We start from the raw sequence: 12,188 nt of genomic DNA on the forward strand, positions 1-12,188 counted from the left end.
CAGGATGCCCATCACCTCACAACAGGATGCCTGTGGTCCCACCGCAGGATGCCCATGGAAGCCAGGCTCAGCCTGGGAGTGGGATGGAGAGGGAAGCAGCGATGCTCAGAAATGAGCGGAGGGCTCGGGGGCTCCCGGACCGCCCTGCCAGCGACGTGCATGGGGACACTGAGGCACCCAGCCTCCCCGGGAGGAGGTGGGGGAGATTATTCAGAGCCGACACAAGTCGGTGGTTGCAGAAGACGTGTGAAATGTCTGTTAATGTGCTAAGGGATCAGCTAATGAATTTGCTGAACCACTGCTAATTAAAGAATTAATTTTTTAAGTCGTGGGAAATGTAACAGGAGACGCCTCGGTGCTGGGATGGGCTTGCCTGTGGCTGGGTCTGCGGCTTGACGGGCTGGGAGCAGGGGGCAGCGGCTGGGGTGGGCGCGGGCACGGCCCCACTGTCCCAGGGAGCCGGGGCGAGGACCCACCCGGGTAGAAGCAGCCCCTGCAAGGGCTCCCGGGACCCAGGAGCAGGGGCAGCTCCCGGCCAGGGAGAAGCGAGTGCACCGGCAGTGGAGGGAAGGCTCCCGCGCTCCTGCAGTGTGCTCACGGCATGGACCTCGACAAAAATACACCTCCAGCCTTGGACAAGCGGATTTTGGAAACTCCGTCCTTCAGGCTAACTCTGCCAGCCTTTGCCTTTCCCCGTTGCCTTCCCTCATTTTCTGTTCTTGCCAGAAACCACTTTGGGTCTCCAGAAGACGGAGCAAAGTCAACTTTCAGCAGGCCGGTGTTTCCCTCGGCGCAGGCTGCCCGCGCCCACGCGCACCCGAATAACGCAGGGGCTGAGCGTTGCGCGTGCCAGGCACCGCCGAGCGCGCGCACCTCGACAGAAGGCAGAGCGGGCGGGTTTGAGGTCCCCTACAACATTCTTCTGTGCAAAATACTCGGGGGGACGGGAGGACCACAGCTCACAGCAGCATCCGTGTTCCCATGCGGGGCAGGAGGAGCAGGGGGTCCCCCAGCCCGGGCGGTGCCACGGAGCAAAGCGAGCTCATGGGTGCTCGCCTCCATCCCCATCCCCTGCCCAGTTCTGCCCCCGTGCTCATGCCGTTAGCTGCAACGAGCTGCGATGCTGTGCTCGGGGCTGAGGAGCCGCAGCAGCCGGTTCCGGCGGGGCCCTGGTGAGCCCGTTGCTGTGCCGGGCTGCACTGCGGTGTGCGGCAGCAAAACTAACGCAAAGGTGTCCGGGGCGAGGGTGGACACCAGGGAACTGCACTCCCCCGCGGCAAACTCCCTGCAGTGTCCCTGTGCCTCCAGTTCCACATCCAAAAGCTCCTTTCTTCCTTTTTGTTCTGGTCCTACCTTAATTACTAGAATTTGAAATGCAGAAAATCCAGTCAAACGTGATGTAGGCGTGCTGTTGTTTAAAGCGTCTGTAACGCTAATTGTAACGAAGTGCTGGGATGGGCCAGAGGTTTATGACGCTTTGCCCGAGTCCGTTTGGAAAGGAAACCCTGGCTGCCACTCCAGTCCCCCGTCCCACGGAGACCCGGCACCGTGGTGGGCACGCGTCCTGGCCGCCCCCGGGGCCACGGTGTGGCAGCTCAAACCGCTTTTCACAGCGGGTCAGCGCCTTCGTTTGCAGTCATGGAGGGGAGCACGCGCCCAGGCAGCTGCAGGGCCAGGGACTCACGGACCCCCACGCTGAGGGCAGAGACCCCACATTTCGGGGAGCTGGGCTCCAGACCCTCCCAGGCGAGCTGAGGGGGCTGGAATTACCGTCTTCAAGTACTGCGCATTAAACACCTTCCCAGGCAACTGCCGTTTCCATGGAAAACCTTGACTCTCTGCCTCGGCGTTTTACAGAGCAGCGGTGCTGCTTACAGCTTACTTTACACCGCGGCCCGCAGCCCCATCAGACCCGCTGGTGGTGGATAAATCTGTATTTCACGTGACTAAATTGGCCGAAGCGGTGGCGGCACGGCTGCGATTGCCCTCTCTTTTCCTCGCGTTGCTTTGCCCCAGGAGAGGGGCTGGCGGCTGCCCAGGGAGGGGGGCTGCAGAGGCGGGTGGTGTTTCGCCGCGGGAGGCCGGAGGGAGCCAGGTAATCAGTGCCTGCTCCCTGCCAGGCAGCAGCCTGGGGAAGAGCCGTGGCCTGATCAGGTGCTTTTGCTGATGAGAATTGCAAAAATAAAGGTTTTTCGCAAAGACCAGAGCCACAACCTCAGCAGGTGTGAGTGAACCTCCCTGAGCAAGTGACCTCTGGATAAAAAGACCAAGTGGTCGCTCTGAACCGGCGAGATGAGGCCACCGGGTTTCAGCAGAAACAAGCCCGTTGGGGAAGCAGCAGGCATTCAATCAGCCACAGCTCCCGGGGGGGCTGATCTCGTCCCCCTGGAGTGGCTACAATTTTGTGCCCAGAATTGCCCAAGTCTCACTTTTCCCCATTTTCTTGCAGACAGCGGGTCAGGGGCAGCACTGGTCCCCGCCAGCCCGGACCACCTCCCTGCGGATGAGCTGATGGACGAGAAGGCCGTCGGAGCCGGGGAGCTCAGGCGTGCCAGGGGTTCGGCCGGCGGAGCCGGGGAGCTCGGGCACACCACTGCCCTCAACCTGCTGCCGGCTGCGGAGGAGACGACACTGCTGGTGCAGAGCCACGTCCTGCCGGTGCCCACCGCTGCCCCCGACACCAATGCAAAACAAACTTTCCCTGTTAAGAAAAAGCCACCCACTCCAAAGCAAGTAAATACGGCAAGGAAGCACCCGAGGCACAAGCCCACCCTGCCAGGGTCCCTCAGGGCTGCCTCCCCGGCCAGCCCGCTGGGCTCCGGGCTCGCCGCCGCCTCCCAGGAGCTGCGTGCGCCGGCAGAGCCGGTGCACGGTGCGGGGGACGTGGAGCAGAGCCCCTCTGAGCTGACCTGGGGGGGCCAGGCCACCACCAGCAGCCCCGTGCTGCAGATCTCCCCATCCACCCTGCCGCCGGCGGCCCCTCGGCCCTTTCCCGACGGCGTGGGGGATGCCAGCGAGGCTCCCACCGCAGCTCCCGCCGGTGCCGCCGTTAACCGGATGAACAGCACAGAGAGCGAGGTGCACGGCTCCCCGTCGGAAGAGAGCCAAGAAACCACCACATCCACCATCATCACCACCACTGTCATAACCACAGAGCCCACGCCGGGTAAGCCGCGCCGCCCACACGGGACTGGGGAGCACGGGGATGGGGTTACGGCAGCGGATGGGGAGCAGCTGGCACCGCCGGGGTTTGTGCGGCTGCCTAAAAACCTTCAGCGGTGTCGGCCGCTGGAGCAGGGCCCCAGGTGCTGAGTTTTAGGGCAGCAGGAGTACCCGGGCACGGGAGGGAGCTGCCGAGTGAGCGGTTCCCCAGGGCGATTGCTGATGTGGGTTCCCCTCAGTCCTCTGCAGCGTGAGCTTCCACGAGCCCGAGGGCTACATCGACTCCACGGACTACCCGCCGCTGCCCCTGCACAGCTACCTGGAGTGCACCTACAATGTCACTGTCTACACGGGCTACGGCGTCGAGCTGCAGGTGAGAGGCGCGTTGACGGGGGGATCACCGTGGCCTGGCGCCCCTGTGCCACGGCAGCAGAGGATGCTGAACGCCTGCATCCTCAGGCGCGGCTGCCCCGGGCACCTGCACTCACTAAAAATGCCCCTTCCTGGGCAAAAGGACCAGATTTTTCTTAGGCCATGTAATAAATAAACTACGAAGGAACTGGTACATCCTGAACGTCAGTGATGATCAAAGCATTAAAACGCCACGAGATTAATTTAACGATGAGGCGCTGGCAGGCAATTTGCAGAAAAAGGCACTCAGCCTTGGCGGGAAGGGGCGAAGCAGCAGCGCTGTCTCCAGTGCGCCTCTCCCCAAAACGCCGTGTCCCACGGCATGGCCAGGCTGGGAGCAGGGCAGGCACCTTGGCAGGTTTCGGGTGCCATCAGTCCATGGTCTCCAGGCTCTGGAGTGCAATCCTTGTTCTTGCATTTTCCCCATGCCACCATTTGCATCCAGTTAAAAATCTATTAACTTTTAATCTGCATCATTAAGAGCGTGCGTTAAGAAGAGCAGCGGTTCCAGGGAGCGCGTCCCTGCCGTCCCCCCGGCGCACCACGGGCTGGCCCCCAGCGGGAGGTGGGGGCGACCCCGGGGCAGAGAGGCGCTGGGACTGGGATGCGTGTGTCTCAGACATGTTTCCACGGCGGTGGAACCGCAGGGTGCTAAAGGCAGGCTGCTCTGCTGCAGATTCGCCTCCGTCCGTAATCCATCAGGTGACACCGCTCCTGACCCTGCTCTGTTGTAAACTGAGATTTTAATGGAGCGTAAAATTGGCCTCTCCACCCCCCCAAGCTTTGCATTTCGCTTTGCCCGTGCTTCCAAGCATTTCAGACAAATTAAACCACGGCAGTGGGTCTGTGCTGGCTGGCACGGCCTCATCCAGAGCTGCGCACCATGCAGCGCATCCGACGACACCCCCGGGGTGCCCGGGATGCCCGTGGGCAGCTGGGCAGGGCCGAGCCATCCCGGCCGGCTGGGCACGGCTGCGGGCAGCGGCACTGAGTGCCCCGGAGCTGCCGCCGGAAGCTGAGGGCAGCAAAAATCCTGCCCGTGCCCTGCCCCAGTGTGGGCAGCAGCTCGGCAGAAGGCTTTTAACCATTTGGGCAGCAGCAGCAACGTGATTTATGTCCCAGGAAAGCCAGAAATAGCGTTCACGGCAAGCAAGACAACAGATCTATCCCCTCTCTTTATTCCACGCAGGGGATGGCACACGCGACACATGCTGATGAGCCCAGGGAGGAGACAGCCAGCGCAGTGCAGAAACGTTGTCCGTGTTTGCACGGAAACCTGATTTTAGAACAGCAAGTCCACCCTGGACATCACCCCTGACCAGTGGAGCTGGTGTAGAAAGCTCTGGTCTCAGCAGCATCCCAGCCCCAGCAGCATCCCAGCCCCTTGCCCCATGGCTGGGGAAATGGGGCACAGCGCAGCAGAAGGGCCAGAAATCGTGATGTTTGGGCTGCCTCTAACCCTTCCCTCCCCTCCCCGGTGCCAGGACCCACAGCAGTGCACAGGGAGAGCGTAGCGCCCCGGGGACCATCCCAGCACCGTGCCTCAGTTTCCCCACCTGTAAACCAAGACCTCATTCCGTGCTGCCCTCCGGCTTGCGCTTTGGGGGTGATTAGCACAGACGTGCTGGAAGGTGGCAGTCCTAATTCTGTATTGTTTCCTACCAGAAGGGCTGGGAGCACTGGTGGCTGCGGGGATGGCTCACGGGTCCGGGCGCTGATGGACTCTATTCCATCACTTTTTAATTATTTCGCATGTACAAACGCTGTGAGCTTCAGTGGCTCCGAGGCTAATTACATCGGGCAGGTGCTGAAGTAATGCAGTGCAAGTTCCTCAGCTGCCTCACGGTGATGAGGATAATTGGTTAACATTTCAGTGATTTGGATTTAATTCACAGCTCCTGTAATGGAGACGGGCAGAGGCCTTGCTGGGTGAGGGGAGTGTCTCCTGTCGGGATGGTGTGATGCTGAAGTGGCCCCTGAGGGATTCCTTTTCTTTCTTCTGGAGGCCAGACCTGCTCAGGGATGCTGGTTTGGGAAAAGCTGGGCTGGGGAGCGGAGCTGTGTGGGCTTGGTGTTGCTCTGTCCCTGGTGAGGAGCAGGCGCGGAGCCTGGATGTCAGGCATGGTCTCGGGAAGGGCTGCCAGCAAACCTGCCCGGTGCCGGGGGCTGCCCAGGGCTGGGCGAGAGCCGAGGGTCCCTGCTCGGCAGCCCCCGCGCCCCTTGCAGCATCCCGAGCTGCCCCCGTGCCAGCCAGGTCGCATCGTCGCAACCCTGGCAGCTGCGGAGCGGCCAACCCTCTGGATGCTCAGTTAAATTATATTTCTCTTTAAAATTCTTGAATCTTCTTGGCAGGAAATAGAATTTCCCTGGAGAGATGTTCTAGCGGGTGAGCGAGGCCAGCAGGCTGGATGGAGGATCCCTCCTCTCTTCCCGACAGGCTCGTCAGGAGCTGACGTCGGTGCAGTCTTTGATTAAAGAGCTCGTCCTCCCCGGCCCCTGGCAGGGACCCGCACATATGGTCGCTCTCGCAGCGGCCGACGGTCCCTGGCGCGAGGCCACCGCGTCCGTCTGTGCCCGCCACTCGCTCCGAGCCCCTGAGGACGCCTCCCTACCTGGCACCGGCATGGGGACTGCGGGTCCTTCGCAAGGGCATCCGTGCTCCAGGCTCCTGCGAGCCGGGGTTCACAGGAGGGGGATGCTGACGGCGGGGCCGAGCCGTGCCCCCAGCCCACGGCACCCTGCGAAGAGCCAGGAGACGCCGCAGCGTCCGTCACCTCCCTCCCTTCTGCTCCTCCGAAACCCCTTCCCGCGGCAGAGCTGGGCAGGGAGAGCAGAGCAGCTGAACCCTCCTCTTCCAAATCCGCGGGAGTGATTTGGCGCTGGATAGCGTGTTTTGTGCTCCACATCGCCGGAGGGAGCTAGCTGGGGAGCAAGTCTGTCTTTGAGGGATTTCAGAACAAAATATGTTTAAAACACCCTGGAAACATCTTTGCAGTGATTCAGTCCCAGCTCAGGAGGCAAAACTCTGCCCCAGCGGGAGCTGGGGGGCTTGTTAGCGTTGTATGTAGCCCACTTAGCATCCCTGGATCCCATGCTCCAAGTAATTCATCCCCAATAACATCTAATTAGTTCCACTTATTAATAACTAGACCTGAGCCAGCCCACCAGACGCAGTGTAGGTGTGTGTTGTGCTGGGGAGGCACGTTTCCAGGACGAAACTTGGAGAAGAAACGACCCAGGGCAGGTTTGGGTCCAGGGCACACGCTTGCCCCGTGTTTCTGACGTGCGCATGGCACTCGTGGGGGCTGAGGGGCAGAGGCTCTGCGCAGGGACCCAGCACCCTGCTGCAAAACAACGCAAAACCAGCTCCTCCTGGGTTAAGAGCGTGGGCTGGGGTGAGCCCTGGCACCTCTGACCCGGCCTGGGGGCTGCTCAGCCCAGCCCGCGGCGAGGACTGGGCTCGGCCGGGGCCCTTCGGGGCTCGTGGACCTGCGGGGCAGGCAGGGAGTCCCTCAGCGGGGTCAGGGTCGCTTCTCCAGACGAAATCTGGCTTTTTCCAGCAGAAGGGCAGAGCACGCCGAGCGCCGCGGGCGGCCCTGGGTGCGGCAGCAGCGGCTCTGGGAGCCCCCACGCCGGGTGTGGGGGACGGGCATGGTTGTGACAACAGCGACAGATCCTTCCAGGCACAACACCGTCGGGAGCGCTTGCAAAGCGAAGGCTGGGGCGTGTGCTAAATATAGAGCTCTGGTCCTTGCGCGCGTGAGGAAACAAACCATCTGATGAGCATCTTCCTGTGGAGTAAGAGCCCGTTTATTAGGCTAAATGGACATGAAACGCAAACGTGAGGTTGCTTTTCAGCTATTTCCAAATAATAATTAAAGCCTTTTGGGACTGCTCGTTAGAGGTCCCCATCCCCTCCCCGGTGTGGATGAAGGGTCCCGGGGAGGACGCCTGGTGCCCAGGGTGGATGGTGGGCGCCCAGCCCTACGGAAGTGCCTTGCTTTGGTTTTGGATCTGCGCTGAACGGCCCAGCCGTGGCTGAGACCAGCGAGCCTTGGCCATGGCATGCTCCGTGCCGCGGTGCAGCAGAATCCCCGCGGTTCAGCAGGGAGGCAGACACGGGTCAGCTTGTGCTGCGTAGGTGCGTCCAGCTTCAAAACGCATCTCACGCGAGCGGCCCCAGCTGCCTGCGCTCGCTGTCGCAGGGGAGGGAGAAGGGGTCATCCATCGTGCGAGTCCCTCGGGCTCGCACGGGGCAGAGGCTGCTCCGTGGCGGCTGAAAAGCGGATCCTGTCCGCAGCGAGTCCCTGGAGCCGTGCGGAGGGAAGGCTGTGGCGGCACGACGCTCTGTGGGCTGGGACCCTCCAGCTCACGGCCTCTGCTCCCACCCAGGTGAAGAGCGTGAACCTGTCGGACGGGGAGGTGCTCTCCATCCGCGGGGTGGACGGCGACGCCCTGGTGGTCCTGGCCAACCAGACCCTGCTGGTGGAGGGCCAGGTGATCCGCAGCCCCACCAACACCATCTCCGTCTACTTCCGCACCTTCCAGGACGAGGTGGTGGGGACCTTCCAGCTCCACTACCAGGGTGGGTGCTTCCCCTCCGCGGTCGCGCAGGGAGGGCTGGGGTGGGATGGGGCATGGGTCCCACGGGGCTTGGCCCCTCTGGGCTGCAGGGGTGGAAGGATGCTGGGCTCTGCCCCTGCAGAGCAGCCGGGCTCCAGTTTCGCCACATGCTCGCGCTCGGAGCATCGGCTGGGAGGGTTGTGCCCAGCGCAGGGGGTGCACTGTGCGCCCGTGTCCCAGGCTGGCCGTGCCCCTCACACCCGCCTTGCCCCATTTCTGTCCCCTTGCAGCAGCTCCTCCTGCACAGACTCAGCCCGCAAACCTATTTTTCCCTTGAAGAGCTATAAAACATAGATGAGTTCCAGCAAATTATTTTCTAAAATAGAAACTGGGGCTGGGCAGAAGCAGGAACAGGTGGGGAAGCAGCGGCGTGGTGCTTTGGCAGTGGGGTCTGTCCGTGGCACCGTGTGCGCGTCCGGCGCGTCCTCGGCACTCCCCCCTCAGCTGCGGGCTGATGGGGAGCAAACGAGCCCTGAGCTCCCGACCGCGTGTGCTCTTCCAGTGTTCATGCTGAGCTGCAGCTTCCCACGAAGACCTGACTTCGGGGACGTCACCGTGATGGATTTGCACTCGGGTGGAATTGCTCATTTTCACTGTCACCTGGGCTACGAGCTGCAGGGTCCCCGGGTGCTTACATGCATCAACGCATCGAGGCCACACTGGAGCAGCCCGGAGCCGATCTGCTCAGGTATGCTCCTCGTTAATTAGCCTCAGCACAAAGAAAAACCGGGATCCCCAAAGAAAAAATAAAAACCAGAGCTGCTTTCTTTGCGCGGTGAGTTGAATGCGGCCCCGGGAAGGAGTGAAAGCAACGCCCTGCTCTGCGCACGGCGCAGCCCCAGGTACTGCGCGTTTTCAGAATCTGTCTCCTAATTGGGCGGGTACGGGAAAGAAATTCTGGATTTTGTGTGTATGCGTGAGTATATGTGCGTATGCGCAAAGCAGAGCAGAGACAAGCCAGGCAAGGGGTCTGTGCGCTCAGGGCAGGTGAGAGGAGCTTGGCGGGCAGCAGAGTGCCTTGTCCCCTTCGCCGCCTCGTCCCCTTCGCCGCCTCGTCCCCTTTGCCGCGCAGAAGCCCTGGGTGCAAGCGCCCGCCCGCAGCCCGCGCCCTGCCCTGTCACCGCGCCGTCTCAGCGGGGCTGTGCTCTGTGTCCGCAGCGCCCTGCGGCGGGACCGTCCACAATGCCACCATCGGCCGCGTCCTCTCGCCCAGCTACGCCGGGAACCAGTCGAGCGGCGTGTACTGCGTGTGGGCCATTGGGGCCCCCCCGGGCCAGAAGCTCCATCTGCACTTCGAGAAGCTCCTGCTGACCGAGAAGGACAGGTGAGGCTCCGGGAGCCGCTCCTGCGCCCAGGGGGCTGCTGGCTCACGGCAGGGTCTGCGCTGAGCCTGTTTTCCTGCGCACCCAGGGCTGCGGAGGGCTTTGCTGTGCCCGGGGTGTGGAGTGGGGGGCTTTGCTGGGGTGTGGAGTGGGGGGCTTTGCTGGGTGCTAAATACACCAAGGCGTGGAAGCTCCCAGCTGGCCTCAGCTCCTCCACCTTGCTGCTGCCCTCCCGGCGCCCGGGCTGTGGGTGTGCAGATCTTGCAGGTCTGCTGGTCGCGCCAGCTGTGGGGTGACGCAGTGTGCTGTGTCACGCCCGTCCTCTTCCTCCCCCTGAACGCCCAGCACCCAGCATCACTCCTCACCGCAGCGCAGGAAGCTGCCAGTCCCCGACTCTCAGCATCCGTAACGCAGAGCTCACGCTTACGGCGCTGATGCTCGCGTTTAAACAGCATTAACATTCCGCCTGGAAGTGGGCAGTAAAGCGGGTTTATGGCTCGTAATAAAATCAAAGGATAAAGCCTTGGTTTATGACACAGTAAAAGAGACTTATCTGGTTGGCGAGGTTTTGCTCGCACAATTTCTTTGAAATGCCATATTCCGGGAGCACCAGCGAGCGGGCGCTGGCGAGGAGCGGGGCGGGGGGATGTCTCTCCCGTGTAACGTGCCGTGTCCTCCCACGCAGGATGGTGGTGTACAGCGGGGACACGAACCAGTCCGCCGTCCTCTACGACTCTCTGCGTGCTGACAGCGTGCCCTTCGAAGGGGTGATCAGCGATGGCTCCTCCATCCGGATCGAATTCCTTGCGGAGGAGCCCACTGCTGCCACGGCTTTCAACATACGCTTTGAAGGTGACGTGCTCTCCTTTTGGTACCCCAAGAGCAGCGGGCTGGCCTCAGCCAATGCTCCCGGGCCATGGGATGTTCGGGGACTTAACAGAGACAGGGCCATAGCAAGGGTCTCGGCTGCCCCTGGCACCGGCAGACCTGCTGCTCCGCTGTGCTGCTGTCCCCACATCGCTGTAGGCACGCGGGGCATCCCAACTCTAGCTGGAGAAACTTTGGGGAATACACTTACCTGGCAAGAAACAGGAAAAGAAATAGCTAAATGTAATTTATTCCAAGAGAAATGTTTGTTGGTGAGCTGCGTGCCCATGGGACACACCTGTGCCTGCCGTGGGCCAGCCCTGGGCAGGGGGTGCATGTCTAGGACGAAGCCCCCCCAAACCTGGGCTGAAAAGGCCGTTGCTGCCGGGGAAATCCCACAGTCTGCAGTGACCGTCGTTACCAAAGACCCAGTCTGTCCCCTTCTCTCGTTCCCTGTAGCGCGGCACTGCTGGGTAGCAAGCCCACGGCAGCCGTGGGGCCGGGGGCTGTCCCGGCTCCTGCCCTTGCTGCAGCGCTGGCTCACCAGGCTGCCTCCCTCCAGACCCATCCTTCGGGGACGGGGCGCGGGGCAAGCCCCAGGCAGCTCCTGACAGTTGTCATTTAAGCGCATTCTGCTGCCGGGATCGGTCCCGCGGGAGCCCCACGCCGCTGAGCGAGCTCCATAATGCGTGGTAATCCCAAGGGAGGTTGCTCAGCAAATACAGGAGCTGGCAACACGGCGAGTGCGTTACGGATGCTGACGCACTATGGAAGTGGGGTTTGGTTAAGCCTGCGTGGCTCAGGTCAGTTAAACTGTTGTTAATCCTAATTGCCTGGAAGACGCGCCGTGGAAGAGGCCGTCCGTGCACGGCGGGGATGGAGGGATGGGGTTCCAGCTGGGGATGGCAGCAGGGCCCAGGCTAATCCAGCGAAGCCCCAGAGCCGAGGGTGCGAGAAGCTGGGAAGGCAGCGCTCCCCCAGCCGAATCGGTGTCCCTCCGGACACGTGGGGGGTTTCTCTTCCAGCCTTCGAGCGGGGCCACTGCTACGAGCCCTACATCCAGAACGGGAACTTCACCACCTCCGACCCCACCTACAACCTGGGCACCACCGTGGAGTTCACGTGCGACCCCGGGCACTCCCTGGAGCAGGGCCCCGCCGTCATCGAGTGTGTCAACATGCGCGACCCGTACTGGAACGACACGGAGCCGCTGTGCCGAGGTCAGTCCCCGCGCTGCGGGGTGATGCTGGGCGGCGGGCGCGAACATCCCTGGGACCCCAGCTGAGCCCTGCCTGCCTGTCACTCCTGCAGCCATGTGTGGGGGAGAGCTGAGCGCCGTGGCCGGGGTGATCCTGTCCCCCAACTGGCCAGAGCCCTACACGGAGGGGGAGGACTGCATCTGGAGGGTCCACGTTGGAGAGGAGAAGCGGCTCTTCCTGGACATCCAGCTGTGAGTAGCCCAGACCTCGGTGCCTGGCTCTGCCCCGCCAGTGCTCAGCCCACTTCGCTGCAGTGCCCCCACTCCCCCCGCCCCAGGGTCCCGCACCATTTCCCTGTTTTCCCTCTCAGAGTTTTCCCAATCCCCTGTGATGTGCGGGGCACCCAGGAGGGCCAGGGCAGCACCGAGTGCTGCTGCCCGAGTTCAAAGCGCCATCACACCACCCATTGCAGAGTACTTGGGTGCCCAAGGGAGGGCAGGGCTGGGGGGAGGCTCTGCCAGCCCTCCCTCCTGTGCCCTGCCTTCTTTCTCTTGTGGGACCACCACGCATTCCCAAAACATGTCAGTTCCCCTCCTGACTGCCA

At 62.3% G+C, this 12,188-nt stretch overlaps 1 protein-coding gene across 2 annotated transcripts in view; it reads left to right on the forward strand.

Annotated features, from left to right (window-relative positions):
• SEZ6L (seizure related 6 homolog like) overlaps positions 1-12,188 on the forward strand; it is a 38,163-nt gene that overhangs the window by 19,900 nt on the left and 6,075 nt on the right. For both annotated transcript variants that reach the window (XM_086761599.1, XM_086761600.1), the window contains exons 2-9: positions 2,450-3,166; positions 3,402-3,535; positions 7,966-8,158; positions 8,699-8,884; positions 9,355-9,520; positions 10,204-10,370; positions 11,411-11,605; positions 11,697-11,835. In XM_086761599.1, coding sequence (XP_086617725.1) covers positions 2,450-3,166; positions 3,402-3,535; positions 7,966-8,158; positions 8,699-8,884; positions 9,355-9,520; positions 10,204-10,370; positions 11,411-11,605; positions 11,697-11,835 — 1,897 coding nt within the window. The remainder of the gene's footprint in view (positions 1-2,449; positions 3,167-3,401; positions 3,536-7,965; positions 8,159-8,698; positions 8,885-9,354; positions 9,521-10,203; positions 10,371-11,410; positions 11,606-11,696; positions 11,836-12,188) is intronic.

Source organism: Chlamydotis macqueenii, chromosome 17 (assembly GCF_036417535.1).
Source record: "Chlamydotis macqueenii isolate bChlMac1 chromosome 17, bChlMac1.mat, whole genome shotgun sequence".
NCBI classification, from domain to species: domain Eukaryota; kingdom Metazoa; phylum Chordata; class Aves; order Otidiformes; family Otididae; genus Chlamydotis; species Chlamydotis macqueenii.